Here is a 21,674-nt window from a genome sequence, read left to right as displayed (position 1 = left end):
GGAGGATTGTCTATAAAGGTTTGCTGGGACACTAAGAGAAAAACTAGATTATAAAAGACCCGTATTTTCCAGAAATGAAATGGATCTGAGTGTATCCCAGTCACAGTACAGCTAGCATTCATTACATGTTGCTTTATACACAATGTAATTTATACACTTTTATTGAGACATTGATTATTTACTCTAGGGTCTGGATATTATCTGCACTTCACTCATAAGGACAGTGAGACTCAGAGAACATGAATCACTTGACAAATGTCATGAACATGAGATGCCAAATCTCTGCCTTTAACACCCGGCCCGCCCACTTGATAAAGGGACAAAGAGACCTCTACTTGGTAATATCCACAGTGCCTGTGTAGCTGAGGTGAAGCACTCCTGGTTCTCACACAGAAGGAAACTCCATTTAGAAGGGACTGAAATTAGAAAATAGATGCCTTTATTTTCAGGAGGGAGGAGTACCTGACACTTTCAAGATTTTTCTAGCAGTGGACAATTATCATTCATTTGATAGAGCACACTCATTCATTTCATAATTACCCATTGCCCAGTCATTCAGCAAGCATATTTTAAGCAGTAAATATGTTTAAAGTAGTATTTTACAAACAGGATATAGAAAAGGTTGAGGGGCTGCCTGAATACTGTGAGCCTAGGGTTTGAGAGTGACATAAATTTGTTCTGAATGGCTTTGACAAACAGGACATAAATGTTTAGTCCCTCTAGTGAAGGGATGGATATCTTAAAGTTCTGTCTCAAATGCTGGGTTATCTCACTCGTATTGTTTCATGCATTCCATTGTGCCTCTTAGTACCTCTAATTCTTCTGTCTGCAGAAAAGAATCAGGTCACATTACTTCCTTCCAAGCAATGGGAAGACATCTCCTCAATCTCATAATAGCACTGTCTTGTTTTCTCCTGAGACATCCACTGGTCTTCTAATGTGTTTTTTCCCTCACTGCAACACAGTAAAGATCACCTGCATGTGTTGAACTACACATTGATCACACCGAGAGTCTGAAATTAACCGGGCTGTGAGAACAGCATTAATCTCCAGTCTCCCACCCTACACAGTATTCTGCAATGGTTGATATATTTTTGACAGCTAAGCATTGTCTTACACACTTAGATCACATAATCTAAGCTAAAGGAAGATCAGCACTGTTACAGAAATTAAAACTGAGAAAGAATCTTTGTTGCATAAAAAATTAACAGCCAGGCATGGTGGCGCACACCTGTAATCTCACCACTGGGGAGGCTGAGGTGGGAGGATCATTGTAACTCCAAGACCAGCCTGGGCTTCAAAATGAGCTCAAGGCCAGCCTAAACTGCATAGTGAGAACCTGTCTCAAAATGACAAAAAAAAATTAATGATTTAAATTTTAACTTAATTTGCACAGGTATCTTAACAAACTTTCATCTAATTATTTTCACTATCATTTAAAAACCAGCAATTCTAGAATTAGTGACATGCAGTTTCTTAATGCTGTGCACATATTCAACTTGGCCAAGAGTAAACAAGTATAAGAATGTTTAATTGTAAGAAACTCAACCATTTGGAAAAAAATAATAAAACTCAGGTGAAATTTTATGAATATTTATGTTTTATTGATATGGCAACAATTTCAAAAAATTCAATAAGAATTTATCAGTGGGGTAAAAAATAGAACATTTATATTTTGGAATACATAGTTCCCATGAAAACACCTCATTTGGCATTAAACAAGGCTTAATGTACATCAGAAGTATTTAACATGCCAAAGAGAAGTCTTACTATGAAACATTAAATAAAAGTGTAAAATATAAATACCATATATTTGTAAAGACTCATTGGTCTCTCAGTGAACCCCAGGGAGGAATGACAGTGGAATGAGGAAAGGACAGCCAAGACACAAGAGCAGGGTCAGAAGGAGGCCTCTTCACTGGATGGGTAAGAGGACCTGAACACCAACAGCAGGGGCATTTTTTACACCTTTGCAAAGTTAGTATCATGACACACAAGGTGGCCTAGCAACTAATGGCTGAAATTGTCCAGGCAGGATGCTTTTCTCAAGACTGAGGTACCTTGACTGCTTTATGCACTGTGGTCTCATCTTATCTCCACACATAGAACCAATTTCCAGCTCCAGCCACTCCCAACATATAAAACACCAGTATGCAAAGATGAAAAAACAAAATAATTTCCAAATATTAATTACTTTGTTTCATGGGAATGATTTATAGGATCTTTGTGTCAATTTATATTCTAAACAAAAAGATGTAATTGAAATATTAAGTTTAAATGCTAAAACAAGGGGAATAAAAAATAGTAGCTAATGGACTTATTTTTAAACAAAAAAAGAAAAAATGTGAAAATGAAAGGGGTCACAATAATAGAAGATTAGTGTTAGACAGCATAGAAATCTGAAGCACCAGGATGCAAACCATCTTTGAGTTTCCACCACAACTATCATGGTACTCATTATTCATCTTCTCATTTATTTTCCCATTCAGTCCTTCATTTATGTAACAAACACTAAGGGAGATCCTAAAATGTGCCAAGAACTACTGTAGGTACTTCAGCCAAAGCAGTAGCGATATCATGAAAAAGTGTTTTTCCTCATCACACTTAGATGTACTTCAAGTGATGTGGCAATGAGCAGCAGAGAATGAAGAAAAACTTCTGCAATCCTCACTGCTCTAGAGAAGGAGGCAGGAGGATAGCAAGTTGGAGATGCGCCTGGGCAACTTGGTAAGGTTCTGTTTCAAAATTGAAATGAAGCTAGGCATGGTGGTACATGCCTGTAATCCCAGCACTTGGGAGGCTGAGGCAGGAGGATCCTTGAAAATTTGAGACCAGCCTGGGCTATAAAGTGAGCTCAAGGCAAGCTCGAACTGCATAGAGACACACTATCTCAAAAAACAAAAAATTAAAAATTAAAATAAAAACTACAATGAAAAGCCTGAAGGTATAGTTTAGAAGTATAGTGCTTGCCTAGCATAAAGTTAGCTTTGGGGCTAATCTCTAAATAAACAAATAAACAAATAAATCAACTCTAAAACGTATAAATAAGACAAGCTGACATACAGCCACCTGTACAAAAAGAGTTACTATTAGCGCCACACCAAAAGCACCAGCAGCAACACCCTTGTACATTACAGAGAAAACTATGTAAAAGAGAGGTAAGAGGCCAGTGGTGAGCTGTCACCAGGCATGAAACCCAAATAAGAGCATGCACAGTTTAAGTCTGTGTCAACTTCACTACACTATAGTGCCACCGGTTTGGTAAAACATCCTTCTAGATGTGGTTATGAGGATAATCTTACAAGCCATAGCATTTAAATCAACAGACTAGATAAAACAAATGACACCTATGATACAGGTGGTTGTCATCCAATCACTTGAGGGCCTAGGCAAAAAGACTGAAGTCCCTGAAGGAAAAAAAGAATTTTTCCTCCAGACTCAACATGGAAAATTTGTTCAAGTTTCCTTGGACTCCAGACTGTAGCACCATCCCCGCCTTTGCTTCCAGCCTATTGCTCTGCCCTCCGAGTTTCATCCTTGCAGTTCTCCCCTGAGCCCTCCCTCCTCTCTCCCAGTTCTCTCAGATCTCTCAGATCTGCCTCTATGCACAACTCTAGCACAGACAGAGGTTCAGAAAGTGTATCATTGAGAGTATTTAACTGATCAAAAACCTGAAAGAAGCAAGGGACTGAGTCATGCAGATATCTTGGTAAAGAAGTAGCAAAGCAGAGGACATAGTACACACAGAGACACTGAGAAGGAAACCTCATGGCAGGCAAGTATAAGGGATGAGCAGAGTACAAAGAAAGTTAGTAAAGAATGAGTTTACAAAAAATTGTTTACAGATAGAAAAGCATAGGGGTTTGAGAACTGCACTCAAAAACCAACAGCTAGGAAATGAGGCTAAAGGTTAACAGCAAAATCAAGTAGGGCTTTTAAATCCTTGGAAAGTCTACGGCCCTTACACTGCAGCCTACTAGGGCACTGTGACCACAATTTTGGAATTTCTATTGCCATTTTGATAGTGTCTGCCTGAAATAACTAGAGCATGGGGGAGGGGCAGAACAGGTAATAGAAATGTTCTCCCATAAGATAGTGCTAATGCTTGAACAATGTTATGATATAATAAACCCCCTGTGCTACTCACTTCAAAAGCTGAGGTGTGCAAGTTGTATCCCAATATAGCTGTTACAATGAAATGAAATAAATTTTTAAAACAACCAAAATGTGAAATGTGCAAAACTATACAGAGAAAAGCAAAGAGCCCAGGCAGAAGATCCTGAATGATACTGCGTATGACAAGAAGACCAAAAATAAATCATCTTTAACTGATAAGAGAAAAGCTGCACAGGAAGGAGTAGGATGGTAAGAAAAGTTTTGTTTGGAGTATATCAATTCAAAAGATATTTATTAGACATACAAGTAGATTGGTTAAGTATAAATTAGAAATACTACTCTATAACAAATTAGAGATTAGATTTATATGTGTAGAAGAGCTTAGTATATTGATACATCTGTAGCCATGAGAATAAAAAAGACTATAAATTGATTATAGATAGAAAAGTGTAGGGGTTTGAGAACTGCACTCAAAAATTTTAGGTCAAAGAAATGAGGGGACCCTAGCAAAGGAGTCTGAATATTCAACATAGGAATATCATAGGAATGCAAGGAGGAGGGGGACGAAACACTTTGAAAAAGTAGAATCAAATTAACAAAACACTGTCATTACATTAAATGAGACTGAATGTTCACTCTTAATTCAGCACTGTGAAGATCATGAGTTTTTTTTAAATGAAAAACATATATTTTTAAATGAAAAGCACGGGTGATTTCAGAAAATACCATTTAAGCATTCATTGCATCCCATCCTTGTTTCTATACTTCAAGAAAGTTCACTGAGCTGATGGGCTTCTGGGTGGTGGGAAGGGTGCTTTCTGTTCGGCATCTGTACATCACAATCAGGTTGGAATAAATGCACATGTCTTCCCAAAAAAAGAAAAAAATGAAGATTATGGAGACCCTACTTAGTGTACTTTCAGTAAGATGGTTCGAGTGAAAGCCGAAGTGCAGAGAGATGGATAGAAAAAGAGGACAGCGATTGGAGCCTGCTTTGAACTAAGACAAAGAACACAAAGAAGTAGTACTTCCAGATGAATATGGTTGCAGGGGTTATTGTAAATTTTTCTTTGCTCTGTCATGCTCTCACAAGGGACAAATTATAATGTAAATGGGATATACTAAAACCCTGAAGATGTGCAGAACATGATTGTAGAAGAGAATTTTCTACATTTAATGAGACTGAAATTGTTCAAAGCATAATACATTAGGGAAGGACAGCCCTCTAATTTCCAAGACAGAACATTGCCAGAGAATCATCTCATCCAGTTCTCTAGTCCAAGATTATGCAAGTAACCTTCACTAACAGATTTCGTGGTATGGTCTAATATACATCTGAATTCCACGGCCAAGGAAGTCAACTAGTTCCAAAGGCAATAATATTTAATACCAGAGCAGATGTGAAAAAACATGACCCAAATACAGGATGCAGTAGTTGTAGACACATAAACACCTCAACTCCGTGACATTGCACGTATCTGCTGCCTTATACTGACACGAAAGCTCACCTCATATATGAAAAAATAGTTGGGAAAAAAAGAACACCAGCTCCCAACATCTGTCATTTCTGTCCTCTACACAACACACGAACCACCTCGTGCCGGATCTGCTTCGTCTTGACCCCATAAATGATGGGATTCATCATAGGTGGAACCAGAATGCAGATATCAGACAGCAGGATGTGGACATGGTGTGGAATGTGGTGTCCAAATCTCTGGGCGAGGGTTGTGAAGATGCCAGGACCATAGAAGAGAATGATGACACAGACATGGGAGCCACACGTATTCAGAGCTTTATGGCGAGCATCTTGCGATGGGATGCGGAACACAGCACGGAGAATCAGCACATACGAAATGAAAATCAGCACAATATCTAAGACCACTGTTGACATTAGAACAAAAAATCCATACCAGATGTTGACTCGGATGTCATTACAGGAAACACGAGCCAAGACAATGTGTTTACAACCAGTGTTTGGGAGGACATTACTTTTGCAGAAAGTCAGTCTTTTCAATAAAAATATGATGGGGAGTATTGTGCCATAACTTCTCAGTAAGATGGTCACTCCAGTTTTTCCAATCAGGGAGTGCGTAAGAATACTGGTGTACCTCAGAGGGTAGCAAATGGCAAGGTAGCGATCAAATGCCATCACCAGCAAGATCCCTGACTCAGAGATGAAGGTGGAGTGAAAGAAAAAGAGCTGAGTGATGCAGTAATCCAGGGAGATCTGCCCAGCATTGAACCAGAAGATGGCCAACATCTGAGGAATGGTTGAAGTGGATAAGACAATGTCTGCTCCAGCCAGCATGCAGAGGAAGAGGTACATGGGTCCATGGAGACTCTGCTTTGTGAAGATAATGAAGATGAGCAGGCTGTTCCCAAGCAGAGCAATGATGTAGGAAATGAGGACGGGGATGGAAATCCATATGTGCTGGTCCTCCAGGCCAGGGATGCCCAGCAAGCGGAAGACGGTGTGGCTGACACCTGTGTGATTAGAGGGACTCATATCTGAAACATACAAGCAAAAATACTCACCTCCTCATTACAAGGAAGAGTTCTGATTACACTCAAAGTTTTCATTTATGTTATCAGGGGTTTTTCTTATCAAAATGATTCTGTCCCATTCTAATGTGCCAGGAACTGTGATATATAAAGATAAAATGATATGGCTTATCTTCTTAATACAATCTTAATCTCCTAAGTAAAATTTACATGATTATAACTAATGAATTTTAAATTATTAAATTGACACATCAGTAATACAAGAAAATATTGACATGGAAGCTTAATAGGATGTGTAACTTGTACTGTTCCCATTTGTAATGATTTAAGAATGAATGCATATCCAAATAATGCAGACACAGAAAGAGAAATAATGTTTTATCTCTTCTGTATGTGGAAACTAGAAAAATTAAACTCATCATGATAGTAGAATGGTGTTTTTCAGGGACTTGGGAATATGTGGGTATTTGGAAATTTTGGTCAAAGAGTACACAGGCCTGAGTTCCTTCCCACAATGCACCACACTGACAGAACAATATCATTCTTCAGTAATGACGATGTTGTACAGAAGGGATAAAGGATCATAAGAGCAGACAGAAATGAGAATGTTGCAATATGTCAAATGCTTAAAACCATTACAACCTGGTGTCAACATGGAGCCTTCCCTGGAGGCCTCAGGGCTCCCTACAACGACAGCTAAACCTTTTCTTCATGTCCGGATGTCTCCATTTTTCCCTCCCACACTGTCTGTTTTTCTAAGACAGTCCATGCTTTTGACTTTGGACAGTGGTGTATTAATATGAGAGTAGACAAAGAGAGAGAAAAAGAAGAGGGAAGGCAGGAGGAAGAGAGGAGGGGATGAGAAGGGAAAGAAAGGAGCAGAGAAGTACTAGTGGTGGCAGTGGAGTGGAGGTGAAGAGAATTTCATGGTGTTTAACAATTACATAGGTAAAAATATCTCCCTCTTTACCACTTCCAAATTATCAGCATAAGGTACCTCTCTGCAGAGTTGGAAGAAATATGTACAACTGATCCACACGAAGTGCTGTGTGCTGGCTCCAGCACACTACTGCTCTGGGAACTCCCATTCCACCCTCTTCACTCCAGGCAATGGTCTGAGTGTTTTCTATCATCTAACTTATGCCCTACAACTCCTGCCTCCTACAACTCCTATCTTCCTCTAGAAATTTCATTCCACACTACTAACAGCCTCACTCACCTTTCTCAACAGGAGAGTTCATGGGCTAGGATGGGATGAGTCACAGGAGGACTGGGCAATCAGCAGCAGGGACCACAGATTTTATGCCTTTGCCTAACGACAGCAGAGTGCACCAGTACACCAGGGATCGCACACCTAGTGCACAAGGATGAAGTCATCACACTTCTCCAATCTTGCCCACACCTCCCTTCCCCTACAGTTACTTCCCTGGGTCACATATGTGCATGATTCTTTTCAAATCACACCAAGTCTTCATTGCTTTGTGAAAAGTTTCATTTTCATTTTGCATGGAAATTAGCAAATACTAATCTCATAATCAACAAATAGAATTTGGAAATCAATGCTATCATTTTTATGATTTTAACTTTTAAATCAGTTTTATAAAGCGAAGTTACATACTACATAGATACCACAGACTCTGTTGTCCTTTTTAACATTTTGTAGTAATATAACATGGTACATTTGTTATGCCATACTTAATGAACCAATACCAATATAACATTATTAACTTTCACGATGTATTTATTTTTCCATAACATTTCATATCTCTCCTTCTATTCTAGAATCCTAATAGGGATAACATGATACATTTAGTAATCATTTCTGTTTAGGCTGCTCTTTCAGGGAGTTTCTCATGCTTTCCTTTTTTTTGAGACATTTGCTGTTTTATTAGTATTTTTATTAATTTTGTGAGAGGCTAGGTGTGGTGGCACACATCTGTAATCCCTAGTAATCACTAAGGAGGCTTAAACAGGAAGATTGCTTCGAGTTCATGACCAGGCGGGGCTACAAAATGAGTTCAAAGCCAGCCTAAACCCAGTCATGAAAGACAAAAGACAAAAATAATAATAATTAATAATAATTTTGCAAAATGAGAAATAATTTTGCAAAATAGAATCACACTCAGTTTCTCAAGAAAAAGAGACACATCTGGCAACAAAAATATTATCCATAAACAGAAAATTGATAGCAAGAACTCAACAAAATTTAAAATTGTTGCACCATGAAAGCCAACATTACGAGAATTAAATCACAAGCTACGGGACTCAGAAATATATGTGCAAACCACATATTTGACAAAGGCCTTGTATCTAGGATACATAAATTCAACCAATACCATTGCCAACAAGATTCCAGACTCAGAGATGAAGGAGGAATGGAGGAGAAGAGTTGAGTGACTCAGGGGTCCAGGTGGAGCTCACAGAACCGGAAGCTGACAAGCCCTGAAGCACTGTGCACGTGGAGAGGACATCTGCTATCAGCAACACAGAAAGGAACAGGTCCTCAGAGACTGTGCTTCATGAGGACAGTGAAAAGAGGTAGACTCTTCCCAAGCAGGACAACAATATAGGAAATGAAGAAAGAGACAGAAATCCACAAGGCTGGTCCTTCAGGCTGGGCATGGCTAGGGAGTAGAAGGCAGTGGTCTAACATCTTTTTGTTTTCAGGCACTCACACCTGGGCAGATTTCTACTGCTATTCGCAGAGGTGAATGTTTCAGTCCAACTGCGATGCTGTCATGAATACTTGATAATGGGTCATTAATAAACAACTAACATTAATTTCTCACAGTTCTTGAGGCTAAGAAAGCCAAGATCAGGGCACCGGCATCTGTTGTCTGGTGTAGACTTTCTTCTTATGTCCTCAAATGGCAGAAGGCAGAAAGCAAGAAAGAAGGCAGAAAGCTCAGTGAAGCCTCTTTTCTAAGGTCTTCATCCCTTTAAGAAAGGATCAGCCCTCATAGGGTAATCATCTTCTAAATGCTGCTCTCCCGGACACCTTCTAGTTGGCAACACCTGAACTCTGGAGGGAATGCAGTAACACCATTGTTAGAGTCCATTCCACTCCCAACCCCTGAAGGGAAAGTACAAAAGCCAACACCACCTCTCTGAAAGACCTCTGTAATCTAATTTGCATCTGACAAGACAGCTGTAATCTACTTTGCTTCCTGGAAGGCATCTTGCTCTGGCCTGGTCCATGAATGTGGGCCCCATCCAAAGGTGTCCTGCCTGCTCAAACAAAGCCTCCTGCTTGCCAAAATCAAATCATCCCAAACAATAATGATCAAGTACCTCTACCCCTATATAAACCCAAACTCCTTACCTCTAGGTAGGCCTGGTCTCTACCCAACCCCTTATTCCCATTCCAGTAAAATTCCCCTCTGCTCTGGATTGCTGAGTTTCCTACCTGATCCTTCCACAGACCTTACTGAAAGGTCTTAATAATTCCTTTGTAGTCGCTGTGGCGCCACCTATTGGAGACTAAGTGTCATGGCCAATAAGGCACTGGCCCTTAGAGGCCATGTGCAAAGCCCCACCCTTCTTCCCGGAGTCAAGTTACGACTTCCTACTCCCCTTTATGTAATATCCTGTTTCATTTTCCCACATTCCTGCCCAATGCTAGCCTGCCACGTCAGCTAGCCCACCCCCTAAGCCCCACCTCTAGTCTGACCATATTTAACCATTGTCCACATGACCCCGCCCTCAGAAGATTCTCTTTCTCTGTCAATCTTCTCCCTGCCCTAAAGCAATAAACGTGTTTTATTGTTTTATTACTCTCTGCGCTGCCGGCCGGACACCTTTTACTTACTACCATGAGGTAGAGTTTATTCAGACTTTCCCATAATATTCTTAGTGAAGTCACCAAGAGCTTTTGAATATAACACAGTTTACATTTTCGTTGGGTATGCAATTAGTAAAAAATATACAAGTACATAGACTGTTTCCTTTTACCTCACTGAGGCTAATGAAAACATATATTTCTAACTAATCAAGGTGAAATATATTATTACATATGCTTCTCATGCAAACCAATGTTTATAAATATGTTGAGGAACTCATGTCTGGAAAGTTAGTAACAACATGATTCTTAAAATTGAATAGCTTCTTATTAAGTGAAGAATAAACAAACAAGATTTAAAGATCTTTATTCTTGAAAAATGTACAGACCATGGGACTGGGGCCTACACAGGGAGCTCTGGAGAGGGAAGGGAAAGTGCTTACATAGACGGGTTTGACCTGAACGCCACAATGGTGAAACCAACTTCACCCTAGATCTCCTTCTCTCCACAGCAGCAGCCATCCATGTGTTGAGACTGTAGTTTAGAATTCTTCCTCTGGTTCAGGAGCATAGTCTGTAAAAGGTTGTTGGGACACTAAGAGAAAGGATTAGATAATAAAAGACCCATTTTTTTCCAGAAATGAAATGGATCTGAGTGAATCCCAGTCACAGTACAGCTAATATTTATTATGCATTGCTTTTATATACAATGTAATTTATACATCTTTATTGAGACATTGATTATCTACTCTACGGTCTGGGTATTATCTGCACTTCACTCATAAGGACAGTGAGACTCAGAGAACATGAATCACTTGACAAATGTCATGAACATGAGATGCCAAATCTCTGACTTTAACACCCGGCCCACCCACTTGATAAAAGGACAAAGAGACCTCTACTAGGTAATATCCACAGTGCCTGTGTAGCTGAGATGAAGCACTCCTGGTTCTCATATCGAAGGAAACCCCATTTAGAAGGGACTGAAATTAGAAAATTGATGCCTTTATTTTCAGGAGGGAGGAGTACCTGACACTTTCAAGATTTTTCAGGAAGTGGACAATTATCATTCATTTGATAGAGCACACTCATTCATTTCATAATTATTCATTGCCCAGACATTCAGCAAGCATATTTTAAGCAGTAAATATGTTTCAAATAGCATTTTATGAACAGGACATAGAAAAGGTTGAGGGGCTGCCTGAATACTATGGGTTTAGGGTTTGAGAGTAAAACATTTATTAGTGGATGGCTTTGACAAACAGGAGGTTAAAGTTTAGTCCCTCTAATGAAGGGATATCTTTTTTTTTTAATTTTAAAAATAAAAGGAGGAAAACATTAACAGACAGACAACATTTTACAAAATAGCAAAAGAACAGTACAGACAATACACAGTTACAAACAAAGTGGTAGGGAATTAACAATGCTTGTTGTATTACATACTGATATCTTCAAAGTGGTTTCTCATGAAAACAGATATAGACATGCAATACTGATCAACCAAGGACTCATTGACAGTTTCTTTCAGCAAAGAAATAGAAGACAGAAGAACAGCCATGTTAACTATCTTGTATATACATACATACAAAATTTCTCCTTCTTCCCCTTCTCTTTTCCCCCATCCCAGTTGCCCTTTACCTTTGAGTGCTTTCCTATCATTTCATAATGTCTATCATACCTCCTAGTTTAAATTAACTCTTTCAGGTTTTACACTAGTGAAACAATGTGGTGCTTGCACCTGTATGTTTGATTTATTTCACTTATGAGTATGGTCTCTAGTTGTGACCATTTACCTATAAAGGCCTCGAGTTTATCTTTCTTTATAGCTGAGTAATATTCCATTCTATAAAAGTACCACAATTTTCTTATCCAATCCTCAGTGGATGGACATTTGGGTTTCTTCCACAATTTAGCGATTACAAATTGTGCTGCTATGAACATAGATGCACATACATCACTGTGATATGATGTTTTTAGATCTTCTGGGAAAATACCCAGCAGGAGGATAGCTGGGTTGAGTGGGACCTCTAGACCTAGTTTGCTGAGGAATCTCCAAACTGATTTCCACAGTGGTTTCACTAGTCTGCATTCCCACCAGCAGTGGAGAAGGGTTCCTATTTCTCCACAGCCTCTCCAGCATTTGTTATTGGTTGATTTCTTAATGCTAGCCATTCTTACTGGGGTAAGGTGGAATCTCAGTGTTGTTTTAATTTACATTTCTCGAATGACTAATGATGTTGAACATTTTCTCATATATTTACTTGCCAGTTGTATCTCTGAAGGGATATCTTAAAAGTCTGACTCAAAAGCTAAGTTATCTATTAGCCTCATTCCTATTGTTTCTTGCATTCCTGTTGCCCCTTTTGGTACCTCTGATTCTTCGTGTGCAATATAAAGTCGCGTGACATTACTTCTTTCCAAGCAATGGGAATCTATCTCCTCAGTCTCATAATAACACTGTCTTGTTATTTGCCTCCTGAGACATCCACTGTTGCTCCAGTGTGTGGTTTCCCTCATTGCAATCCGTCAAAAACCACCTGCGTGTGTTCAACTACACATTGATCACACTGAGAGTCTTCAATTAACTGGGCTGTGAGAAGAGCATTAATCTCCAATCTCCCGCCCTACACAGGATTCTGCAATGGATGATATATTTTTGACAGCTCAGTATTATCTTATGAACTTAGGTCACATAATCTGAGTTATAGGGGGATCATCATTGTTACAGAAATTAAAATACAGACATATTTTTTGCTAGATAAAAACGTTAATAGCCTTGTGTGGTGGTGCACACCTGCAATCTCAGCTCTTTGGAGGCTGAGACAGAGAATGCATTACAAATTTGAGTCTACCCTGGGCTGCAAGATGAACTCAGACCCACCCTGAACTGCTTAGTGAGACCCTGTCTTAAAAATACAAAAAGAACAATTAAATCTTAACGTAATTTGCACTGGCATCTTAACAAATTTTCATTTAATTGTTTCGCTATAATTGAAAAACAAGGGGGCTGGGGATTTAGCTCAGCGGCAAAGCGCCTGCCTGGCAAGCGCAAGGTCGTGAGTTCGGTTCCCGGTACCAGAGAAAAAACAAAAAGAAAAAAAAAAAACAAGCCATTCTAGAATTAATGACGTGTAGTTTCTTAATGGTTTACACATATTCAACCTGACAAAGAATAAAAAAGTATGAAAATGTTTAATGGAAAGAAACTCAACAATTTGGGGAAAAAAAGAGTAAAATACCAATGAAATTTTATGAATACTTATGTTTTATTTATATGGTAACAATTTGAAAAATATACAATAAGAATGTACTGGTGGGGTAAAATGTAGAGTATTTATATTTTATAATATATTATCCACATGAAAACAACTCATGAGGCATTAACAAGGCTTAATGTACATCTGAGGTAGTTCACATGTCAAAGAAAAGTCTCACTATGTGACATTAAATCAAAATGTAAAGTATAAATATCACATAATATCTCAGTATGTGAAGATGAAGAACAAAATCTGCAAATATTAATTGCTTTGTTCCATGGGAATGATTTTTAAGAGCTACATGTTGATTTATACTTTTAAACAGAAAGATATAGGTGAAATATTAAATTTACATGCTAAAATAAAAGGAATAAGAATTGGTAACTCATGGATTTACTTTCAAATGAAAACAAATTATGTGAAAATGAACGGGGCCAGTAATAGAAGACTGGTGCTTGGAAGCAGAGAAATCAGGAGCATCAGCACACACAATTTCTCAGAGTTTCCACCACAACAACTGTCATGTGATTCATTGCTCATCATCTCATTTATCCTCCCATTCATTCCTTTATTTGTTTAACAAATACGAAAGACATCCTAAAATATGCCAAGTACTGCAGGTACTTCAGCTAAAACAGTAATGATAACACGAAAAGTGTTTTTCTTCTTCAAACTTTGATTTACTTAGAATGTGGCAATGAACAGCAAAGAAGGCAGAAAAACACCTGTAATCCCAGCTACTCAGGAGGCTCAGGTAGGAGGATAGCAAGTTGGAGATAAGCCTGGGCAACTTAGTAAGATTCTGGGTCAAAACTAAAATAATGTGGGTGTGGTTATGCATGTACATAATCCCAGCTCTCTGAAGGCTGAGGCAGGAGGATCACTGTAAGTATGAGACCAGCATGGGTTACAAAGTGAGCTCAAGTCCAGCCTGGACTGCATAGGGAGGCCCTGTCTTAAAAGAGACAAAATACTAAAAATAAAAAAACTAAACTGAAAAGGCTAGAGAAATTCTTTAAAACTACAGTGTTTGCCTAGCATGAACTTAGCTTTGGGGCCAAACCCTAAATTAAAAAATAAATGAATTTTAAAGCATACAAAGAAGCCAAGCTACTATACAGCCATTTGTACAAAAAGGGTTATAGTTACTGCCACCACCACAAGCAGCATCAGCAGGAGCCTCTTACATAGAAAAAATAAATGTAAAAGAGCAGTAAGAGGCCAGCAGTGAACTATCCAGAGGAGTGAAATCCAAATAGGAGGATACACAGCTTAATTCTGTGTCAACGTGACTACATGATGTTGCCAGTGGTTTGATAAAACATCAGTCTAGGTGTGGTAATGAGAGTAATCTTAGAAGTCACTGCATTTAAATGAGCAGAATGAGTAAAACAGATGACACCTGTGATACAGGCTGGGGTCATCCAATCACTTCAGGTCCTAGGAAGAAAGACTGAAATCCTGAAGGAGGAAAAAGGATTCTTCCTGCAGACTCAACATAGAAAGTTTGTTCAGGTTTCCTTGGACTCCAGACTGTACAAACATCCCTGCCTTTGCTTCCAGCCTATTGCTCTGCCCTCCGAGTTTAATCCTTGCAGTTCTCCTGCATCGCCTCCCTGCCCCGCACTGCTCTCAGATCTCAGATCTGTTTCTGTGCACAACTCTAACACAGACCGACGCTCACAAAGTGTACTATTGAGACTATTTAATTGAGCAAAAATCTGAAAGAGGCAAGGGACTGAGTCATGCAGATATCTTGGTAAAGAAGTAGCAACGCAGAGGAAGCAGTACACACAGAGCGGCTGAGAAGGAAAGCTCATGGCAGGCAAGTATAAGGGATAAGTAGGGTACAGAGAGAGTAAAAAACAAGGCAAAAATCAACAGTTAGGAAATGAGGCTAAAGGTTAACAGCAAAATCAAGTAGGGCTTTTAAATCCTTGGAAAGTTTACTGCCCTTACACTGCAGTCCCACTGGGGCACCGTGACCAAAGATTTTGGAGTTTCTATTTCCATTTTGATAGTGTCTTCCTAAAATAACTAGAGCATGGGGGAGGGGAGGAGCAGGTAATACAAATGATCTCCAATTAGATAGTGCTAATGCTTGAACAATGTTTTGGTATAATAAACCCACTGAGTTATTCACTGCAAAGGGTGAATTTAAGATGTGCAAGTAATATCCCAATATTGCTGTTGCAATTAAATAAAATATATTTTTAAAAGAATGAAAATGTGTAATATGTAAAACTATACAGAGAAAAGCAGAGAGCCAGGTCAGAAGATCCTGAGTGATGTTGTGTTCAACAGGAAGACAAAAACTGAAGATAAACCTAAATAATTTGAAGAATAAAATCATCTTTAACTGTTAAGAGGGAAGCTGCACAGGAAGGAGTTGGGTGGTAAGAGAAGAAGTGTTGTTTGGAGCATATTAAGTTTAAGATATTTATTAGACATACAAGAAGATATGCTAAGCATAAAATAGAGTTATAACTCTACAACAAATTAGAAGTTAGATCTATAAGTGTACAAGAGTTTAAATATTGATGATTTGTAGTTATGAGGAAAAAAGACAATAAAATGATTACAAATAGAAAAGAGTAAAGGTTTCAGAATTCAACTCAGAAATTTTAGGTTAAAGAAATGAGGAAAACCTACCAAAGGAATCTCAATATTCATCAGAAAGAAAGCATAGGTGAAAGAAACTGTCAATGAGTCTTTGGCTGACCAGTATTGCATGTCTATATCTGTTTTCATGAGAAGCCACTTTGAAGATATCAATATGTAATACAACAAGCATTGTTAATTCCCTACCACTTTGTTTGTAATTCTGTATTGTCTGTACTGTGCTTGTGATATGTTGTAAAATGTTGTCTGTCTGTTAATGTTTCCCTCCTTTTATCTTTAAAATAAAAAAAAAGAAAGAAAGAAAGCATAGGAATACAAGGAGGGTGATAAGGAAACGCTTTCAAGAAAGTATAGCTGAATTGACAAAACACTGCCATTATATCAAATAAGATGAGGATGAATGTTGGTTCTTAATTTAGCATTGTGAAGATTATGATTTTATTTGAATGAAAAAATATATTTTTAAATGAAAAACATGGGTGATTTCAGAAAATGTCATTTAAACAGTCATTCCATTCCATCTTTGTTTCTATAGTTCTAGAAAGGTCAGCGCTGATACGCTTCTGGAATGAAGGGAAAGTATTCTTTCTGTTGATTATCTATGCATCACAATCAAGCTGGAATAAATATACATGTATTCCACAGGAGAACAAATAAAAATTATTCTGACCTACTTAGTGCAGTTTCAATGAGATGGTGCAGGTGAAATCCAAAGTGCAGGGAGACGGACGGAAAAAAAAGAACAGCAACTCAAGCTTGTTTTGCACTAATTAAAGAAGAGAAATGAAGTAGTACTCACAAGTGAATATGGTTTCAAGAGTTACTGTAAATTTTCCTTTTCTTTCCTATGCTCTTAAAGTGGATATAATGCTCTTATAATGTAAACAGGATAGATTAAAACCTTGAAGATGTGTAGAACCTAATTATAGAAGAAAATGTTCTACATTTAATGACACTAAAGTTGCTCAAAGCATAAAATATAAAGGAAAGATAGCTGGCTAATTCCCAAGGTAGGACATTGTCAGGGAGTCTTCAAATCCAAAGCTATGGCCCAAGATTATACAAGTGACCTTCACTAAGAGAGTTAGTGATGTGGTCTAATGTACTTCTGAATTGCATGGCCAAGAAAGTTAACTAGCTCCAAATGCAATAATATATAATGCCAGATTAGAGGTTTTGAAAAACATTAACCAAAGACCAGGATGCAATTGTTCTAGGCACATCATAACCTGGAGTTCATTGCATAGCTCCTATCTGCTGCCATATACTGACACTAAAGCTCACCTCATAGATGGAAGAAACAGTTGAGGAAAAAGGACCATCAGCTTCCAACATCTGTCATTTCTGTCCTCTACACAACACATGAACCACCTCGTGCCGGATCTGCTTGGTCTTGACTCCATAAATGATGGGATTCATCATAGGTGCAATCAGAATAGACACATTTGCCAGCAAGACATGGATATGGGGTGCAATGTGGTGTCCAAATCTCTGAGTGAGGGTTGTGAAGATGGCAGGACCATAGAAGAGAATGATGACACAGACATGGGAGCCACACGTATTCAGAGCTTTATGCCGAGCATCTTGGGATGGGATGCGGAACACAGCGCGGAGAATCAGCACATACGAAATGAAAATCAGCACAATATCTAAGACCAATGTTGACATTAGGACAAAAAATCCATACCAGATGTTGACTCGAATGTCATTACAGGAAACACGAGCCAAGACAATGTGTTTACAACCAGTGTTTGGGAGGACATTACTTTTGCAGAAAGTCAATCTTTTCAATAAAAATATGATGGGGAGTATTGTGCCATAACTTCTCAGAAAGATGATCGCTCCAATCTTTCCAATCAGGGAGTGTGTAAGAATACTGGTGTACCTCAGAGGGTAGCAAATGGCAAGGTAGCGATCAAATGCCATCATCAGCAGGATCCCTGACTCAGAGATGAATGTAGAATATATGAAGAAGATCTGAGTGACACAACGATCCAGGGAGATCTGCCCAGCATTGAACCAGAAGATGGCCAACATCTGAGGAATGGTTGAAGTGGATAAGACAATGTCTGCTCCTGCCAGCATGCAGAGGAAGAGGTACATGGGTCCATGGAGACTCTGCTTTGTGAAGATAATGAAGATGAGCAGGCTGTTCCCAAGCAGAGCAATGACGTAGGAAATGAGGAAGGGGATGGAAATCCATATGTGCTGGTCCTCCAGGCCAGGGATGCCCAGCAAGTGGAAGACGGTGTGGCTGACACTTGTGTGGTTAGAAGCACTCATATCTAAAACACAAAAATCCTCAGAAATCCTCATATCTTAGTCATATGGATGAGTAACTATTACACTCAAAGACTTTCATTTATGCTACAAAAGGGTTTTCATTTAAAAAAATGATTCTATCCCATTCTAAGGATGCCAGGAACTCTGGTGTATAAAGATAAAATGATATGCCTTGTTTTCTGAATAAGTATTAATCTCCTAAGTAAGATTTACATGACTGTAACTAATGAATTTTAAATGATTAAGCTGACACATCAGTGATACCAAAAAATTTTGCCATGGAAGCTCAATAGAAAGAGTAACTTTTACTGTTCCTGTTTGTAATGACATAAGAATGAATGCATATCCAAATAATGCAGACACGGAGAAATAAATAGTGCTTCATCTCTTCTGCATGTGGAATCTAGAAAAATTTTACCAATCACATGGAAAGCAGAATGGTGGTATTCAGGGGTTGGGCTCTAAGAGGGCACTCAGAAATTTTGGTCAAAGAGTACACAGGCCTGTGATCCTTCCCACAATCTACCACACTGAAAGTAAAACATCATTCTTCAATAATGACAGACGTTGCAAAGGAGGGATAAAGGATCAGGAGAACAGACAGAAATGAGCATGTTGCCATATGTCAAATGCTTATAACCATCAGTATCTGGTGTCAACCTCAAACCTTCTTTGGACGCCCCTGGGCTCCCTGCACAATGAGAGCTACACAAGATCCTCATGTCCTGGGTGTCTCTATTTTTCCCTCCCACACTGTCTATTCTTCTGAGACGGTCCCTGCTTGTGACTCTGGACCAGTGATGTATTGATATGAGAATACACAAAGGAAGAGAAAATGGAAGAGGAAAGGCAGGAGGGAAGGAGACAAGAGGGGAGAAGAGGGAAAGGAAGGAGAGGAGGAGAAGTAGTAGTGGTGGTAGTGGAGTGGAGGTGAAGAAAATTTCATGGTGTTTAACAAGGATCTAGGGAGAAATATCTCTGTCTTCATCACTTCCAAATCATCAGCATAAGGTTCCTCTCTGCAGAGTTGGAAGGAATATGCACAACTGATCCTCAGGAAGTGATGTGAGCTGGCTCCAGCACACTACTGCTCTGGGCACTCCCATTCCACCCTCTTCGCTCCAGGCAATGGTCTGAGTGTTTTCTATCATCTAACTTATGCCCTGTAATTCCTGCCTCCCACAACTCCTATCTTCCCCTAGAAATGTCATTCCACACTAGTAACAGCCTCCCTCACCTTTCTCAACGGGAGAGTTCATGGGCTAGGATGGGATGAGTCACAGGAGGACTGGGCAATCAGCAGCAGGGACCAGACATTTTATGCCTTTGCCTAATGGCAGCAGAGTGCACCAGTACACCAGGGATCGCACACCTAATGCACAGGAGGAAGTCGTCACACTTCTCCAATCTTGCCCACACCTCCCTTCCCCTACAGTTACTTCCCTGGGTCACATATGTGCGTGATTCTTTTCAAATCACACCAAGTCTTCATTGCTTTGTGAAAAGTTTCATTTTCATTTTGCATGGAAATTAGTAAATATTAACCTCACAATGAAACAATAGAACTTGAAAATCAATGCTATCGCTTTTAAGATTTTAATTTTTAAATCAGTTTATAAAAATAGTTACATACTACATAGATACCATAGACGCTGTTGTCCTTTTTAACATTTTATAATAGTATCATATGATACATTTGTTATGCTGTACTTAATGAACCAATACCAATATAACACTATTAACTTTCACAGTGTATTTATTTTTCTGTAGTTTTTTATCTCTGTCCTTCTATTCCAGAATCCCAGTACGAATACCATAATACACTTAGTAATCACATCTGTTTAAGCTGCTGTTTGTCGGACTTCTCATCCAACTCTGTCCAGGGTGTACAGGTCCCCCGAACTAGGTGCCCATGGATGAATAAGAAAAGTAAAGGAAAAAGAGAGACAAAATTCTGAGATCAGGGGACTTACAGCTTCTCAAACTGCTGTCCCCAATACCAAAATTCAGACACCTTTTGTTGAGCAACAACCAAGGATGTAGCTAGGACAAATGGGTGAATACCAAACATTCCAGCAAAGATAATTAAGGGATCACCCAAGACACACCTACAAATCCGGCACCCAAGAGGCTGAGACAGGAAGATCATAAACTTAAGGTTAAACAAATCTTTGTGTCCTCAGTACATTCTAATCAAAGAATGTCCTTCTCCACAGCTGTTTCTAAAAGTTTCTCATGCTTTCCTTTTTTTGAGATATTGGCTGTTTTAATTAGTATTTTTCATTATTTTTGTGAGAGGCTAGGTGTGGTGGTGTACATCTATAATCCCAGAACTTGGGATGCTGAGGCAGGGGGATGCTTCGAGTTTGAAGTCAGCCTGGGCTACAAAGTGAGTTAAAGCCAGCCTGAACTGCATAGCTAGACCTTGTCTCAAAAAGACAATAATAATCATAATAATTTTATAAATTAAGAAAAATAGAATGACCTTCTCAGGATCTCAAGAAAAAAGACACACCTGGCACCAAAAACATTAACCTTGAGCAGAAAAATGGATTGTGAGAATTCAACAAAACTTGAAATTGTTGTACTGTGAAAAGCAACGCTAATGGACTAAACTCACAAGCTACAGTCCTGGGAAATATATGTGCAAACCACATATCTGACAAGGACCTTATGTCTAGGATACATAAATTCAACCAACAGCATTGCCAGCAAGATCCCAGAGACAAAGACGAAGGAGGGATGAAGGAAAACAGCTGAGTGACTTAGGGGTCCATGGAGAGCTCATGGAACCAGAAGCTGGCAAGGCCTGAGGCACTGTGGCCATGGAAAGGACAACATCTGCTATCGGCAGCACAGAGAGAAAGAGGTCCTCGGACATTGTGCTTCATGAGGACAGTGAACAGAGGCAGAATGTTCACAAGCAGAACGACGATATAGGAAACGAAGACAGAGACAGAAATCCACATGGCTAAACCCAATACAAAAATGGACATCTGAGATGAATACACACTTCACATAAAGAAACACAAATGGTAAATAAATACATGAAAAAATGTTCAACGTCATTAATCATTTGAGAAATGCAAATTAAAACAACACTGAGATTCCATCTC

The 21,674-nt window shown here is 39.0% G+C and overlaps 2 protein-coding genes across 2 annotated transcripts; both read right to left on the bottom strand.

Moving 5' to 3' along the window:
* Positions 1-5,677: 5,677 nt before the first annotated feature.
* On the bottom strand, positions 5,678-6,622 carry LOC102020241 (olfactory receptor 52B4-like). The gene has a single exon (XM_005380461.1). The coding sequence runs from the start codon at positions 6,620-6,622 to the stop codon at positions 5,678-5,680; it is 945 nt and encodes a 314-aa protein (XP_005380518.1).
* A 10,991-nt stretch (positions 6,623-17,613) lies between these two features.
* Positions 17,614-18,558, bottom strand: LOC102019906 (olfactory receptor 52B4-like). The gene has a single exon (XM_005380460.1). It carries the CDS (start codon positions 18,556-18,558, stop codon positions 17,614-17,616), a length of 945 nt encoding a protein of 314 aa, XP_005380517.1.
* Between the last annotated feature and the right edge of the window lie 3,116 nt (positions 18,559-21,674).

The sequence above is a fragment of the Chinchilla lanigera genome, unplaced genomic scaffold (genome assembly GCF_000276665.1).
Source record: "Chinchilla lanigera isolate Chin_1 unplaced genomic scaffold, ChiLan1.0 scaffold00013, whole genome shotgun sequence".
Taxonomy (NCBI): domain Eukaryota; kingdom Metazoa; phylum Chordata; class Mammalia; order Rodentia; family Chinchillidae; genus Chinchilla; species Chinchilla lanigera.
The sequence above is the reverse complement of the archived record's forward strand: the minus strand, read 5'-3'. Positions and strand labels throughout refer to the sequence as shown.

What these genes read in the sequence shown, in the direction of transcription:
- LOC102020241 (XM_005380461.1), bottom strand. Translation starts at nt 6,622, where the DNA reads ATGAGTCCCTCTAATCACACAGGTGTCAGCCACACCGTCTTCCGCTTG.
- LOC102019906 (XM_005380460.1), bottom strand. Translation starts at nt 18,558, where the DNA reads ATGAGTGCTTCTAACCACACAAGTGTCAGCCACACCGTCTTCCACTTG.